Raw genomic sequence first — 18191 nt, forward strand, 5'->3', positions numbered from 1 at the left:
CTTTCTGGCCAGTTAGAATGAAACAAACACCCAATAAAAAACTGAAAGTTTGACATAAAGCTTTTTTTTTTTTTTTTTTTCATTTAAAACTCAGGTCAAAGAAGGTGGCATTCATATAATATGTTTAAGAAAAATTTAAAAGTTTTACCCTACATCTTTAGATGTATAGAAGTGGGATTTAGATTCTTTTAAATATCTACCATCTGCAGCTATTTAATTATTTTTTTCCTCTGGTACGGTATAGTGTGATAAATAAGCCTTTGCAATAAACATCTGATGGATTAGAATTCCTAATGATTTTATGTAAAAAAGACTTTTTTGCCAATATTTCTTATTTCATTCTTTTCCCTTTTGGTCCAATCTCTCTCTGACAACCAATACAGTTTCAAAATCTTGCTTCTATTCAGCCTCTTTCTATGTCTTTTGAGCAGGGAAGAAACAGAAAAGAAGCATCATTTCTCTATTGTCTCTAAAGATTGCTATACTTTAGAACCCAAAGGTCCTCTCTGTCTAAATAGTATATATCTGATCTTCAGTCAACATCTGCTGTCAGGTCTCACAATGAGCTGGATTTAATAGAATACACTTCAAATATCATGACCTTGGAGACCAGTTCCAAGATAACTTTAATGCCAATTAGAGATTTACAAATGCTTGTTTTTGAATTTCAATGTGTATAAGAAACATCCCTGGAAAAAAATAACCAAAACAATATTCCACTCTTCCCCTAATGCTGTTCTTTTGAGTTTATAAATGTATTCTTTAAGATGATCAAATATAATCAGAGAAAAACCATTAATATTAAGCTTATATTTTATTGAATTCAAAAATATTTACCATAATACTATATAGAACATTTCTTTATTTATGTTTTATAAATATTTTAGTATATATTTCAGAGAATTTCTTTTTTCTTTTTGTATAAAAGGAAAAAAAAGTCATTCTATTCCAGAAAGGGTCATTCTCAGATTTTAAGACCCGTAAGTGATAATGTCCAAAGAACCAAGTTAATACATCAAATAATGATGCATGTGTGCTCTAATGCCTGAGGACCTATATGAAATGGTTTTGAACTTTTAGAAAACTAGATAACTTGATATAATTAGTTGGTTCAAGGGAAAGAGAGACATCTTAGTATGCAGCTGTGCTAGGGAGTAAGTAATCAATCTTCTGCCGTCCTACCTACCTTAACTAAAAAATGGCAGCTGGGGGCTGGGATCAGATTTGGACCACCAGCATTAGGAAGTTCCTGACTGACTTCTCAGAGTTTGTTTTCCCAAGCCAATGACCAGAAGTTTTGAAAGGGTAGGACTATACATGAAAATCTCGTAATATCTTTCACTCAGTAACTGAAAACAAGATGTATTAGAGAAATTTGACTTTGCAACCTCATCAGAGGCCACTTTTTATTCTCCCTATGAACCCTGTACTCAGGGGGATGAAAAGGAAAGTAAAGGACATATGTTCAGTTCCTCAGATTCCTCCTCACCCTTGCTTGGCTATCAAAATCATGACTGGTAGAAATGAGAACTCAGAAGAGCTTGCACATCTGAGTGTACTCCAAGCTCTTCTCACCATTTGTATGGCTTACCATAATCACCACAGTGAGTCACAGAGCTGAGTTATGAGTCTCTGATCCAGACTGGAATCTAATATGATTATGTTTTCCCTATTAACTTTAAATAGGAAGGAGTCAAATAGGAAGTTAATTCATAAATATTGAAATAGGTTTGGTGGCCAGAAAGCATCAACTGCATATATTGGGGAATATCTGTAAGTTAAAGTTATAATTAAGTACCATTATTTGCTTAATATTGGGAAAAAACTTATAATTACCTTGTCATCCTGAAAAATCACAAGTTAGCAAGCACAAAAAACAAATGAAGAAAACAGTAAATCTTTAGTTCCATGAATAAATACAATATATACAGTATTATACATATTATATATATAATAAATACAATTATTCCATCAATGAATTCCCACTACAAGAGATAAAAGCTAACCTAAAAACAATCATGAGTTGTTTCCCCTAAAAAAATGTAAAAAAATTACTATTCATGGAAATGGCATAAGGTGGACATGAATATGTATTTATATGATGGCACCTTTTATTTTTCAGGGCCAAATACTTGAAATTCCTTCTTGAGTTGTTTTGGTTTTTCTAGTTGTAAAATATTTTTGAGTATGTGAGAGAATAATCCTTGTGTTAATGCATATGGGTAAAATCTTTTCTCTAGGTGTATGAGAGTTACAGTGATTCCTAACTAGGACGACATTTGTCCAAGTGAACTCTCCCAGAATATTCTGGAGTTGGAGCAGATGAAACAGATCTGGCTGGTCTGGATCATCCCCTGGCTCACTGGGTGTTGCTCACCACTGCCCTGCAAAGGAGTTGTGAAATGATGTGTCTCTCTGAGCAGAAAACTGAGTGGAACAAATAGCCACACAATGTTTGGAAGGTCTCAATTAGTGTCAGGTCCCTTTTCCTAGGAGAGGACAAGACTGTTGCCAGGCGCGGGCTGGGAGCTGGGTGAGCAGGAACCTTGCTTAAATAGGAACAGCCCACTGGGGGCAGGAGAACAGTTGTCACATGGGATGTGTGAGCTGGATAAGTAGGTATGTGTGATTCCAGAACTATATGCTCTGTTAACTAGATTGTTTTTATGCCCCTTGCTTCATTTCTTTTTCTTTCTCTTAATTTTTTACTAAAGTTTCTCATGAGACTATCACATTGTATATCATAAATATATACAATTATTATTTGTAAATAAAGGAAACTGAAGAACAACTATCAGTTTGTCACAGGGGAACCATAGGAAAGAATCTTGATTTTTGACTCTGCCCCAACTAGGTTGCAGTGCCTTGTTGCTCTAGGACCCTCCATGGTGGTAGCCCAGGGAACCACCTGAGAGGTCCTGTGGAAGGAACAACCTATATGGCCCAGCCAAAATGCAGAGTCCTCTTTTGGAACTTGCCTTACTTTAGACTTAGGGGTTTATGATTTGTTTTAAAATAAGGAAGTTCATTTCCCTTTCTTTTCTTTTTTGCTGTGCCTGGGATTGAACTCAGGGCCTCGCACATGCTAGGTGTGTACTCTACCACTCAGCTACATCTCCAGCCCGAAGGAAGCCCATTTATTTATATAACTCCATTTTTTACTGGATTTTAAAACCAGATACTTATTCAAATACTTCATTTTTAAAATTTTATATTTTCCTGGATTACTGTTGATCCCAAAGTGTGAGTTGCCTTTATCAAATCCAAATATAATGTACTAGGTAAAGGATCTAAACCACAGAATGAATGCTCTCTCCTATACCCAATTTCCCACCCATTTCTAACATTTCTAACAGATGTGGTGACATATTTTTTTAGGTGTACAGATCATCTTATATCATGGGCATTTTTTTTATATGGCAATGTTATGTAGCTGGGATACTTTATTGCCTCAATTCCTGGTAACATTCTTTTGCACACACATGGGCAGGGAGACAAGCCAGATTTTGATGTAACCATTCATATTTCCTCTGATGGCAGATGATAAAAAGGCTTACTTCTTATCAGGGTATGGCTGTGCTGGGCCTCAAATTATTTGGGGACAGAGAAGGACTTCCCAGGACCATTTATATCCTCAGTGTGAAGGACTTCCCAGGACCATTTATATCCTCAGTGTGGGAATGCTTTCTGTTGAATCCTTGAACAATGCCCTCCCAGCTGGGACAGCTCCTGCTATTAAATAGAACCCTTGGAGTGAGCAGAATCATCTCCACGTAACTTCCACTGACTGATCTTATTTATAACCTTTTTACATGTTATCTTTCCAGTTAAACAGGTTATTTTCAACAAGTGACTTTAAAGTCACATTTGTCTCCCCAGAGTTGGATAATTTATAGATTTTTGTATTCAATAGGACTTTATTTTAGACCAAAATTTATTGGGGCCAGATTACCACAAAAAAGATTTATCTATTCATTTAGGCACTGGGAATTTAACCCAGGGATGCTTTACCACTGAGCTACATCCCCAGCCCTTTCTATTTTTTATTTTGAGATAGGGTCTCACTAAGTTACTTAGGGCCTTGCTAAATTGCTGAGGCTTGCCTCAAACTTGGGTTTCTGCTGCCTCAGCTTTCTGAGCTGCTGGGGAGGTGAGCACCACCATGCATGGCAAAAGATTCATTTTAAAAGAGCTTGGCTTACAGATGAGAGATAAAATTCCAATAATCTAATCACTTGGGATGTTACTTGCTTTTTGTAATTGGAATTTTTTTTCAAACTATAATTGGCATTTGCAACAGTTTTAAAGTGACACTGAAATATTTACAAAAATGAATCTTCCATCTTATTAAAAATATGCTTTAAGTGTTTGCTTCATTATAAATTGGAAGGGAAGGATAAGAAGAAATGAAGAACAGTCCCCAAATACTACCTTAGCCATGTCTTGTGCTTACCTTGGGTTGGATGGCCTCTTTCTGGCTCACCAGCTGAGACCTTAAGATAAGGACTTCTTCCTTGCGGACATCAAGCTCCTCACTCACAGAGGTCAGCTGCTCCATAAGGACACGGTAGGCAGGTGCCCCTGGAGCAGTCACCTCTGGGGCACTTTTCTCACTGAGAGCCTTTCGTAACTCATTTAGCTCATTTTTCAGTTTTTTGTTTTCTGACTCTAGTTCTTGACGCTGAATGAAGAGATAAATGAAAGTTCACTGCTTGTCATCCTCAGCCTTACATTGAAATACTCATCTTCCCTTAAGATGGTAGAACAACTCTGATGGTAAAAGGGCATGAGAGCTCCCTTAGTGAATGGCTTCCCATGCTCTACTGGGAACTCTGCAAATTAAGGAAGTCTGACATCAAGTGGAATTGAGCAAGGTTAATGGTAGTTTGCATCACCAACCCAAATTCCAATCAAATTTATTCTAGACTGGTTCAGTGAGAATTCACAGGTCTTGAGAGATTGTTAAGTCCCAACGGGCAGGTTTAGCTGGTCCCAAGAAGCCCTGGTTTTATTTGTAGATAAGTATACGGGCAAATCTGAATACCCAGTTGGTTAGGATATGTCCAATGAACAGTTCAGATAGGTGGACCCCTGAAATTTTTAGTAGTGTCCTTATTTCCTTTGTAAAGCTGAATAGAAAGAACACTGAAATTTCAGGCTTTAACTTCTTTTTTTTTAATATTTATTTTTTAGTTATAGGTGGATACAATATCTTTATTTTATTTTTATGTGGTGCTGAGGTTTGAACCCAGTGCCTCATGCATGGTAGGCAAGCGCTCTATGTGAGCCATAACCTCAGCCCCCAGGCTTTAACTTCTTAAATAAATAAATAAATATATTTATTGGTACGGAGGATTGAACCCAGGAACACTTAACCACTGAGCCACGTCCCCGGTCCTTTTTATTTTAGACAGGGTCTTACTAAGTTGCTGAGGGCCTCGATAAATTGCGGAGGCTGGCCTTAAATTTGTGATCCTCCTGACTCAGACTCCTGAGTTGGTGAATGGAATTATAGGCATGTGCCATTGCACCACAGGGGCTTTTAATTTAAAAATATGATATCATTTAAACTTCTAAAGTTCCTTTCAGTGTTTCAATGACATTAAATAATACATTATTCTGACTTCTTTCCTGTGTGAGGTGCTTGTAAAGAGGCCTTGGAGGTGGGGGAGAGGCTGAATGCCTCTCCCCTTAGCCATCCAGATGGACATATATCCTTCACCTTCTCAGTACTTTCCCATGCTCCAATTATCCTCAGCCCACCAGCTGGGTCTCTCCACGCTGTTCAAATCATGGTAACGGGAACCCAGAACAGACTGACAATGACAACAAAAAGCAAGTGTCACAAGATACCAGTTTGGAAACACTGAAGTAGACAGGGATTTATAAGTCTACTTTTTTTGTGGGAATGCCATGGTGCCTTATTTAGCACATGATCCAAGGTCAATTTCAGTGTAAGTGAAACACTTGTATATATACAAAGATCAAATATCCTTTTATTTATTCCCAGAGAAACAATTTTGGGTGTGTAGCATCATATCAGGTCTTTTACCAAGTAATAGAATAACTGTTCTGTGAAAATGAATGCCCTCTCCTATCCCCAATTTCCCACCCATTGGCAATCAGATTTGCATTGCTCATTTCTATAAAAGAAAACACATTAAAGTCTTTACTTTGATGGCTGAGCTCAGGTACAGTGTTTCTTAAACTTTAATGAGATCAGAATCACCTAGAGTTCTTGTTAAAACACAGATTGCTGGGCTCTACCCCTAGAAATTCTGATTCAACAGTGTAATAGTGTGGGGTCTAAAATTTTGCATTTCTAGCAAGTTACCAGGTGATATTGATCCTGTTGGTCCAGGGACCAGATTTTGAGAATCACTAATCTAATATTTTGTGAATTGTGGTTTCATTCATAATAGAGAAGTCTTTATTCGTCCATGTTTATATAAGGCAAAGACTATCTGGAGAGCAGATTGCTACTCCTATGCCTTTGGTCTGTCCCTTCATATCCAATCAGATTTTTATGGTGGCAAATGGAACATCTGAACCTGGGTAGTGTAGTACTAGAGTCCATGTTCTTTACTACTGTAGCCTCAAATAGAGGCTTCCCCTGTTCCTGTTTAGAATGAAGTCCAGTATAAATGAAATAGAATTTGTAAAAGGAAATAGGCCAGACATAGTGCTTGAATAAGACTTAGGTTGTAAGAACTGGTACATTTTCCAGCTCTTAAGGATGTTTTCTGAAAAAAAAGAGAGGCTCTGAGCAGGTCTTTTGCCAAAGTAAGGTATTTAAAGTCCTGAACAGAAATTTTCCATTACCTTGAGGGACTCATATTCCAGTTCCGCACCTCTAATTTGTGGTCTTTCTTCTTCCTGGGGGAAAAAATTAAGTAAAAACTTAAATATATTTTAATTGCCACATTTTAACTCTTTTTTACTTGTTCTACACAAAATAATGGAGAGTTAACCAAACACACTAGATTAAGGTGCTTCTGGGCTGAATTCTGATTTAAAAAACTAAAGAATAAGATATAAAGTCTCAGTCTCCCTGCCCCCGGCGCATCCTTGGCTCTTGGGTAGAATGGCATTGCTCACCTTTGCCTTGCTGCGTAGCATCTGCTCTTCCTTGCGGTCCAGCTCATCCTGCATCACCTGCTTTTCCTGCTCCAGCTCAGTGACCCGCTTCTGGAGCTTGAGGAACAAGGACATGTCCAGAGGTACCTTCTTTTCGCTTGGCTCCTAAACCCCAGAAATCACAAGAGAAGCAAGAAGTCACACAGGCCAAAACACATATAACCCTTGATAAACTGAAGGATAATTTAATAGCATTTAAAAAGTATATCAATTGGTTCCAAAACAGAATTATAGTAAGTACTACTAGAAAAAATAGTTATACTAATTAAAGCTAAGAAAATGCAAAGAAATAACTATTGTCATAGAAGTTCTAAGTGTCATAATTGTTTTAACTTGTTTGCTTTAGATTTTAAGTTTTAATGAAATAAAAAGAGAGAACATATGTTAGATTTAATGTAGAGAATAAAGAATATTTTATGTGGGCATGTATGCATGTCAGTGATGAGAGATAGGCAGAGGTAGAGAGAGAGTGAGAGAGGGAAAACAACTTATTTATTTAAATAAATGGTAAAAATATAATTCTGAATTGAAAGCAAATCTTGTCTTTCCAATTGTACACTTACAAAGGAATGTTTATTTTTTTGTACTTCTAATATAAAAGCAAAACAGACTTTTATAGAATATTTAGAAAATAAGTACAACAAAGAAAATGCCAACATAATTCCATGTTCAGAGGAAAACCCACCTTATTTGCTTGTTTTTTTAAAATGCATCTGTAGATTTAAAGAATCGGAATAATATTTCCATTATAAGTTTGTATTGATTTTTAAACTTACCACTGTATTACAACTGTTTTCTAAGTGTATGATATTTAACTGTGTAGACAAGTATATCGCTGTTTGTTTGGCTATTACCTTACTAATGGGCATCTGTTATTAAAATGTTATTAAAATAAATATCCCAGTACATTAATATCAAAACATTAATACTTTTACGTCAAGTAATTTGACCCAATTTATACTTCAATCAACAATCACTACCTTGCCTGGAATAAAAGTGGCTGCTGAAATTAAAAAAAAAATTAAGCTAGTTGTTAAAGCAAAAGTAGCATCTCAATGTTGTTTTCATTTGCATTTCTTTGACTTTTCAGAAGGTTGAATAATTTTTATATTTCCAGAAATTTTATATCCATTAGCTATCTTTAATCTTTAATGAATTTTGAGCAATATCACACCAGTTTTAAAAAGGTCTAAGAAGAATCAACTGTAATCTGGGGGGGAGAGGCAAGGTGCTGGGTAAGTAAGTTGTTCTCCCTCTCTCCCTCTCTCTCTCCCTCTGCCTATCTCTCATTTGTTCACTGACATGCATACATGCCCACATACAATACTCCTTATTCTCTACATTAAATCTAACATGCCTGTAATCCCAGTGGCTTGGGAGGCTGAGGCAGGAGGATTGTGAGTTCAAAGCTGGCCTCAGCAAAAGCAAGGTGCTAAGCAACTTGGTGAGACCCTGTCTCTAAATAAAATACAAAATAGGGCTGGGGATGTGGCTCAATGGCCAAGTGCCCCTTAGTTCAATCCCCAATAGCACCACTCCCCTGCAAAAAAAATGAACTAAGAAGTGTGAATTGATAGGCTATCAAGGTCATTTGCTCACAAATAATTATACTGGGACTGTTTCTTACTGTTCACTTTATAATAATGTGATAGACAATGATTGTTATCTATCAAGTTTAGGTTTAGGATCTTTACCAGAAAGTCTGCTCTAACTTAGCAGAACAGATATAACATCTTGTCTCAAAACTACTATAAAATTTCATTCATTCTTGGGCTGGGGATGTGGCTCAAGCGGTAGCGCGCTTGCCTGGCATGCATGCGGCCCAGGTTCGATCCTCAGCACCACATACAAACAAAGATGTTGTGTCCGCCGGAAAAAACTGAAAAATAAATATTTTAAAAAATTCTCTCTCTCTCTTTAAAAAAAATTTATTCATATAAAAATCTATTTCTAGGGCTGGGGGTGTAGCTCAATGCTAGAGCACTTCCCTACCATGTGTGGGGCCCTGGGTTCAATCCCCAGCACCTTGCCCCCCCCCAATATTCATTTTTATATATCCTACAAACACCTATGTTTTAGTTTGTTTATAATTCAAACATTCCATATTATATATTTTTAGTGTTTATTTATTAATGATGTATGTGTCCCTAAAATTTTTATTTAATCTTTTAAAAACTATAATAGAATCTTATTAATGAAGATAATAATCCATTCATAGTATCTAAAATGTCATCAATTGAAAATTGTTCTTCTAATCTTGAATGGGCATTTAAAAAGAAATCTTATTAAAATGAGATGGGGTAGACTTGCATCTTTAGATATCAATTAAGGCTCCTTATAGAATTATTTGATTGCTAGATAAGAGCAAAATTCTACACATAGGAATAATAAAACAGGAGGTGGCAGAACATAAAAGATAACATTTGCCAAAGGAAAAACTACTTGAGGCATAAATATTGATAATTACTTAAGAGCGCTCTGGATGATGTCCATTCTTATCCCTAATGACACACCTAATTAAAGAGATGTCATTTATCCTCTCTATAAACATGAGCAAGAATAAAGTTAGGTCATCTTGCATAGAGAAGTGTCTGGTATTTTGTTTTGCTTTCCTTCTTTAGCAAGGACTTTGTCACTTGAGGCCTTATGAAGAGAGTGAAGCTTTGAAATTAACCTAAAAAGTAATACCAATCTCTCATCTGGGGACTATCAGAAGATAAGAGAAGTTTTTTACAAAATTACGATATACCTGGCAGTTATTCTGTAATTATTCCTAACGAAAAAATTGAGAAAGTTATGGTGGACCCTTGTCTTGGTATGAAGGTATCAAGAAGCTAGAATAAAAGTAGAACTGGGATAATTAATCAACAGCTACTAGGAGAGGTAGGAGAAGCAATGGTTCTGAAACAATGTAAACCCAGCCCATGAAGATGCTGGAAATGTGGGAAGGGCTGAAAGGCAAGTGGAGCTGGCATGTTAGATCAGGTTCTTCAGAAGAAATAGCAGACGAGGTGCCATCATGACAATAAATCAAGGTTTGGCAAAGCTAGAAAAATATAAATTCCTTTTTTACATCAAAGTTTGCTGTTATTACATGACTGAGGTGGACTTCTGTTCCAAAAGTCTGAAGGATTCCTATTTTTTAATTAAAAAAATTTAAAAAGTCTTAACTTAGGAATATTACAGGAGTCAATATTGTATTTTTAAGGGGCAATTTGTAAATCTGACCACTACAAAAGTAGTTGCAAGAAGAAACTCTGACCTGGAAGCTGTGGCCATTTAGAAGTAGAAATTAATAGCTACACATAGTCTTCTAAGGTACCTCTTTCTTGCCCATCTTCTCTTCTGATAAACAATCTTTTTCTATTATCAGTTATATAGATATAAACCTTTCCGACCCTGACCACATACAGAATTGGGAGGATGACCACTGAAGCCTGTTATTAGAGCAAAAGAATTTATTTATTGAATACTTACTATGTATCAGATACTATTCCAAGCATTTTATAAAAATTAATCCATTTAATATTAAAACATCACTGTAAGTTAAGATAATAATAGCATCCCCTCCTCACAGCTGGGGAAACTGAAGCACAGAGAGACTGAGGCTAAGGTTATTGACTCAGTCTGAGGGAGAAATATTACTAGTCTCTCCATGGGAAACAGAGAGTTCGAACCAAAGTCAGCTACATTGCAGATGTATGCATTTAGTCACAAGAGACTATTTACAAACATGACTTGCTCAGTGAAAAGCCTGCCTATTACAGAAAGACTTCTGGGTACAGGATACTGCTGGGGGGGTTAGTGTATGAGGAAAGTGCACAACACTCCAAGATCTGTCTGCAATTTGTGGAGTATAATCATATTTCATCATTCAATAAAGACAAAAACTGTACTAAATCCCACTTTAATCTCTCAACTTGAGAAAATTTCAGCAGAAAACAGGCAGTAATTAGAAACAAAGTTTACCCTTCCCTAAAATCTTTAAGAATCTTGAGAAAGCCTGACAAGAGCAGAGACCCTGACAAAAAAACTTATGAGTAAAAGTTAGATGAAGTATGTAAAAGTTTCGGAGTTAAAAATATAACATCCTGGGCTGGGATTGTGGCTCAGTGGTAGAGCACTCGTCTCATGTGGGAAGCTTTTGCTCTAATAACAGGCTTCAGTGGTCATCCTCCCAATTCTGTATGTGGTCAGGGTCAGAAAGGTTTATATCTATATAACTGATAATAGAAAAAGATTGTTTATCAGAAGAGAAGATGGGCAAGAAAGAGGTACCTTAGAAGACTATGTGTAGCTATTAATTTCTACTTCTAAATGGCCACAGCTTCCAGGTTCAATCCTCAGCACCACATAACAATAAATAAATAAAGGGATTATGTCCATCTACAAATAAAAATATATATTTTTTATTTTTATTAGTTATTGATGGACTTTTATTCATTTATTTGTTTATATGTGGTGCTGAGAATCAAACCCAGTGCCTCACACAGGCTAGGCAAGCACTCTACCACTGAGCCACAACCCCAGCCCCTACAAGTAAAAAATATTTAAAAAAAAAATAACATCCTCAGTCTAAAACATTAACAAAAGCTCTCCTTGCTCAGAATTATCTACAGAATCTTTCTAGCAAACATATTCCTTTTGTCATGACTTCTTACCATGCAGGAGCTACTCAGGTGATATTACATTAAAGTGGACGGTTTATAAACTCTCATTGAGACCAAAAACATGCAGTCCTAAACCTTTTATATCCATTAGAAGCTCAGAAATCCTAATTTTGATTTGTGTGTGTGTGTGTGTATGTGTGTGTGTGTGTGTGTGGTGCTGGGGATTGAACCCATAACCTTGTGCATGCAAAGGCAAGCACTCCACCAACTGAGCTATAACCCCAGACAGAAGTCCTAATTTCAAAGTCTAACTTTACACCTGTAATCCCAGTGGGAGGCTGAGGCAGTAGGATCACAAGTTCAAAGCCAGCCTCAGCAGGAAAACATTAAGCAAGTTAGTGAGACTCTGTCTCAAGAAAGCGGGGGAGGGGGAAGGCGCTGGGAATGTAGCTCAGTGAAGTGCCCATGGGATCAATCCCAGTACCAAAAAAAAAAAAAGAGAGAGAGAGAAATGGTCAAGGCCATCAGTCCACCAATGGTTCTTCCAAACATACATGCCTTTCTTCTCATCAAGAGATGGTACCCAGTACTTCCACCCAACAGAGAGACAGAGAGGCAGACAGACAGATGGATAATCTATTTTCTGCTCCTTGAACGTAGAGTGGCTTTATAATTTGCTTTGACTACCGTGTGGCAAAATTGACATGAGTCATTCTTATGGGACCTCTTTTACTCTTGAACTCTTAGAACCCACCTACTTGCTGCAGACAAAGTTCCAAAGTAGACAATCTAAGCAACTTAGCTGACTATAACCAACCAAAGGCACTCCTTTACCACTACATGGAATAGAACTACCTAGTTAAATCCCACAGAATAATAAGCAATAATAAATTGCTGTTTCAAAGCACTAAAATTTGGGATGCTAGCAGTTACCCTCAGGCCACTAGAAAATAAGGTACAACCCCAACCCCACTATGTACTGCTCACACTTTTGGATACATGAGCCCAGACATATGTTAGCAATAGACATGAAAGACATAGGAGAATTGTAATGCAGAATGCCTGGATGAAGGCAGTAGAGTATGATATAGCAAAGAACATGAACTCCAGAGAGATGAGCCTCAGACTGACTTCTGGCTCTGGCACTTAAAAGCTGTGAATTTGAACAAACTATAAGTCTCGTGTGTTATATGACAATCCAACTACATGACATTTTCTTCAAAATTATCAGAAAGAAGTGGCAGAAACTCTTCCTTCTTAAGTAAAACTAAGACAAGAAAGGAGAGAAGCATTTAATTTCTTTAGCTATTCTGCCAGAACAAGTCTATTTCTGACTTGGCCATTTTTTAAAAAATTATGATAAAAATAGAACAGCTGTGCCTGAAATTAATATCATATTTGAAAAGGAGAGCTGAGAACTGGTTGGGAACAATCTAACTTAAAGCCACTGTATTTTTGCAGTTAAAACAATACATCATTTTAGTTTCATACTATATAACATAGCACAATTACAGTATATTTCTAAATTATTTTCCCTTAATTTTTGTGGAAGAAAATTACATTGGTTAAAAACTAGCATGAAACATAGGCAAAAGTTTTGTTAAATTCTTTGGTGCTCATATTTAGAATACTGCAGGACAAAGTGCTTAGTTTATTTATAACTTATCACAGCCAGAAATAAATTCACGATAGCCTCGATTTTTTTTAATACATGAAATATGTTAAGATGTAAAAGGGAATTCTTAAAAGAAACTATTTCCATTAAAATTATATTAAAAATTAAATGTGGGACTGAGGATACATAGCTCAGTGGATTCAGTACATGTTAGCACAAAAAAAGTAAATAAGATAAAATTTAAAAGTTCATATGTGCATTGACAAAAACATATGCAGTAGTATATATGTACACAGCTAATTAAGTGCCTATAAGTTATGTATCAGAAATGATCCCTATTAACAATAGCATGGTCATATCCCACGTTTTAGTCATAGGCATCTACAATGTACCTCTGTTCTTGATGGAATATCTTCAGTATCTGCAATTTCAGAGCTAAAGGTATATTCGGACTCATTGCTACTATGGGTGGAGTCTGTTCTCTTGTGTCCAGGCTTAGGCACATTCTGCAAGGCAAATAACCCAAATATAATTAATACATTATTAAACTAGACATAGTTAAGGCAACAGTCATCTTTCCTTAGTTCTCATCTTCCCTCACTGACTTGTACTGATGCCCAGATTTGTTTCATGCCATCTTGGTCAGATCCTTACAAAGGGTCACCTCTTCTCAAAGAAAGGTATACAAGCATATTGTGACAAGAACAGTTGTAAAACCCAGCACCCAAATGAAAATTATTATCAGCAGAGACCCTTTGGGTCTTTAAAGTTTTGAGTGCTAAGCCACACTGGGGAAAGTAAGAAAACTGCTCTAAGAATCCTCTGAAAACCCCTGGGGGTTAATAATTCAGGGAGTCCAAGTGATACCTTTATGATATATGTCACTATGAAAAATCAGTGTTCAAAAGCTTATGGGGAATAAAAAAGTTAAGCAAATACAGCCTTAGGCCAGCCCAATGTGCATCCAATGTAGAGAGAAGATCCAAAGAAAACCCCAGAGTCTCTGAAACGATATAGAAGCAGGGGTGTATGCTAGAGGGGAGAATCACCAAACATGAAGCCAAAGGCCAACCTGATTCCATTTGCTTTACATAAGAGTGCCTATCACTTAAGATTTCTAGCCAAATTCCACAGCTGAATGGGATAACATTTATTTAATAAAGGGCTATGTCATTAATAATAAAAAGTGGGTTCATGTAAACACCCAAAGATTTTTAACAAGCTTATTAAAAATGGGAAAGGACTGGGGAATATAGCTCAGTGGTAGAGGACTTGCCTAGCATGTGTGAGGCCTTGGGTTTGAGCCCTAGTGCTGCTGCTAAATAAACAAATAAATAAAAGATCCTTATTTATTCCACACCCACTTATCACTAAACAATGAATACCTTAATAGTTTTTGCAGTGCCAGGAACTGAACCAGGGACTTGCCATTTGCTAGATAAGTATTCTACCACTGAGCCACATCTACAGTCCTGCTGTGTTATTTAATGTAACTTTTAGCCCAGGGCAATGCTTACGTGTTCTGGGTTTGAACCACAAGAAAGAACTAGGTAAGAATCCTAGCTATGCCACTTACTTGCCCCTATCAAACTTCTTGAGGCCTCAGTTTCATCACTAGTATGAAAGAGCTTATATTATCATCTGTCTGGTAGGATTTATGTGAGGATGAAATACGAGTGTGCAAGTAGAGTTCAACAAGTGTCTGGCTCATAACAAGCATTCGATTAATGTTAACTGCTACTGCTGTAATTGTTGAAAAAATCTTCAATAATTCAACAACTTCCTTGTAGTGACCTTTGGGTTTCCAAGTTTGTAGGATTCTGTTCCCCTGTTCATTGTGTATTCAATTACAAGGACAATGCACTTGACTTAATTATCATGTTCTTTCAAGATTCACATCTTGCTTCTCTTTTGCTACTTATCTATCATTTCTCCTGTAGTAACTTTTTCCCCCCAGAAACTGTTTTATTATGATTGTTGACATGATTTCCTCCTTACTTGGAATTTATTTATCTTTACTTCATAATTCTGGATTCCCTTGCCTCATTTTACTTTTATTGTTAGCTTGAAACTCTTCAGCCCTGGATCAGTCTTTTCTACATTGCCTCTGCTCCTATAATACCTGGAAAACTGAATGTTTTTGGAGAAAAATAATCTACAACACTTCTTATACTAGCTAGGTCAACAATTCTATGTCCTGGCAATCAGTGACAGTTAACTCACCAGTGTTCTTTGGTGTGCACATCACATAGATTACAGAAAGCCTTTCGGGCAGTCTTATAAATTCCCTTCCCTCCATCCACTTGAGGAGTCTGTTTACTACAAAATGATTCATTATCTCTGGATTACAGCACTGAGAACACCATTTGCAAACAGTGTCAATGAACTATTAGCCAAGACCCATTTGTTAGCTATGTAAACATTAAAATATTTGATATTGCCATTAATATTTCAGTTGTCCTGAATTTTAAAGTCAAATTTTTATTCTTTGCAATTCTTGGCAGATACTCTCTGCACTTCTACAATCTTGATTATTTTATCTGGAGCTAGGAAATGGTACCTAATGAACAGCTGAGTAGGAAGCAAAGGACCTTTGATCTTCTTCCATATGCTTTTTTCTTTCTCTGACCATTTTGTGACCCAAAAGGAATGAGAGTGAGTCACAGGCATTCAGTGAAGAGAATTAAGGGCCAAAAATAAGAAATCAAGACTCTAAGCTATTCTTGGAGCACTGCTGGGAGCAGAATGGACAGCAGGCAGAGATTTGCCTGGCAGGAAGAAGTAGCTGTGTTAAGTTGCTGGAGGATGGCTATTACTGGAGGGACTTTTCTAGAGAGATGACTACCCTGTTGACTAAACAGACCCATAACCTCAAGATATCTCTAGAATATGTTCAGTGATTATGTATATGGCACACATTTCTCTCATTTTATTTTCTTTGACTCACAAGGTATATACTGTTAATGAATCTGAGAAAGTCTGTAGAAAAAAATCTGTTTAACTTGGTTGATTATTTGACCTCAGAATCATTTCTTTTCCAGTGCTGCTTATTAACATTTCAAATAGCTAGTGGGTCTCAGAAATGCCCGGTAGAATACAAAGCTTAGCTCTAACAATAACTGAAACAAAGGTTAACCATAAGTGTTGGCATGGTTACCCAGTAAATAAATACAAATAAAAAGAATTGAACTCTGGGGAACATCAACACTGAAGGAGAGAAAAAAGGGCTCTAGAAAATCTAAGAATCAGAATATGACAGAAGAATCTTTCAGTGGGGCCAAATGAAGTGTGGAAATGAAGACAAGACTCTTTGGACATATTATGGCGACCTGCTCCTACTTCTAATGTCTCTTTGCAAATATAAATCATGGTAGATCAGTGAGGTTTGAAATAACAGTCCAATGTAAGATTTATATTAGCTTTTATGCCTCTTTTAGACTAAAGGTTATGAGAACATTTCTTTTGTGTTATATCAATATCATCTCTTTTATTTTGACTTATTTTAAAAATTTTTTTTAGTTGTAGATGGACACAATATCTTTATTTACTTATTTTTATGTGGTGCTGAGGATTGAACCCAGTGCCTCACATGTCTCTACCACTCAGCTATAGCCCCAGCCCTTATTTTGACTTTTTAGACATCACATTTTAAAGAACTCTGTCAAGCAGATCCAGGCGGAAATAAAATTTGAAGCAAATCTCCTACTGTACACATAGAAAATTATTTTTCTTTCTATAACAGATATTAAAGCATTTCTGGTCATTGGTATGATCAGATTGCCTTTAAGGCAGATGCTGGCTGGTGTACACCTGTAATCCCAGTAAGGAGGCTGAGGCAGGAGGATCTCAAGTCTGAGGCCAGTCTCAGCAACTTAGAAGGCTCTAAGCAACTTAGTGAGACCCTGTCTCAAAAATAAAATAAAAAAGGGTTGGGGATGTAACTCAGTGGCAAAGCCCCCCTGGGTTCGATCCCCAGTACAATTAAAAAAAAAAATAGATGTCTGTTTCCTGATAGCAGGGTAAATATTATAGGGAGAGTGGAGAACTATTGTAAATACAAAAAGTATATACTGGCAAATGCAGAAGAGTCCTTGAAATAGAGAAGATAATTTGTTACAAATAGAGGGGCATTTTGCTTTTGTAGGAATTTACCTTGGAAGTTACAATAAAACCAGTGGAGGGAATAATTACATAAATATTTGCTTTATATGCAAGTTTTACATTAAACTATTCAATCTATAAAAAAAATCCTGCTATTTTAACTTTCTGGTATTCTTTAGTCTAATCTTTAAAGTGTTTGACTAAACTGAGGTACTTAATGAATAAAGTTGAATGATTTCTGGGATTTACTTTATAATAATATAACCACTGAATGGGGCTGGGAAAGGGTAGAAGAGGAAGCAGAAATGTGTTGACCATTTTGGAACTGGGGAATGGGTTTGTGGAGTATATGGAGGTTCATTCTACTATTCTATTTACTTTTGTATGTGTTTAAAATTTTTCATCTCAAAGAAAAGCAAAAGTGTTGGACTCACCACCATGAGGGTCATCTCTTCCTTGAGGTCATCATATCTTTCTTCTAGGCGACTGAACTCATTCAGAAGGTTCTGGTATCTCAGCCTTTCATCGTTAAGCTCAAGTTCCAGTTGTTTTGTTTCTTCTACTAGCTTCTTCTCCATAGTTTCTAAAAGAAAAAAGGGATATGCATGCCAGAGACGGCTCCATAGAAACTGAATGTAACAGGTACACTGATTCCAGTTTATCAGCATAGGATCTTACTTTTAGCACCACTGTGATCTTCAAAAGAGTATATAGTGAATGTAAGACAA

General features: G+C 36.5%; 1 protein-coding gene across 4 annotated transcripts in view; it reads right to left on the reverse strand.

The window, feature by feature from the left end:
- Myo5a (myosin VA) overlaps positions 1-18191 on the reverse strand; it is a 203258-nt gene that overhangs the window by 42968 nt on the left and 142099 nt on the right. For all 4 annotated transcript variants that reach the window (XM_071608272.1, XM_071608271.1, XM_071608270.1 and 1 more), the window contains exons 24-28: positions 17898-18046; positions 13755-13868; positions 7099-7242; positions 6823-6876; positions 4454-4681 (exon numbers count right to left, since the gene is read on the reverse strand). In XM_071608272.1, the coding sequence (XP_071464373.1) occupies positions 4454-4681; positions 6823-6876; positions 7099-7242; positions 13755-13868; positions 17898-18046 (689 nt within the window). The remainder of the gene's footprint in view (positions 1-4453; positions 4682-6822; positions 6877-7098; positions 7243-13754; positions 13869-17897; positions 18047-18191) is intronic.

The sequence above is a fragment of the Marmota flaviventris genome, chromosome 2 (assembly GCF_047511675.1).
Source record: "Marmota flaviventris isolate mMarFla1 chromosome 2, mMarFla1.hap1, whole genome shotgun sequence".
In the NCBI taxonomy this organism is placed as follows: Eukaryota; Metazoa; Chordata; class Mammalia; order Rodentia; family Sciuridae; genus Marmota; species Marmota flaviventris.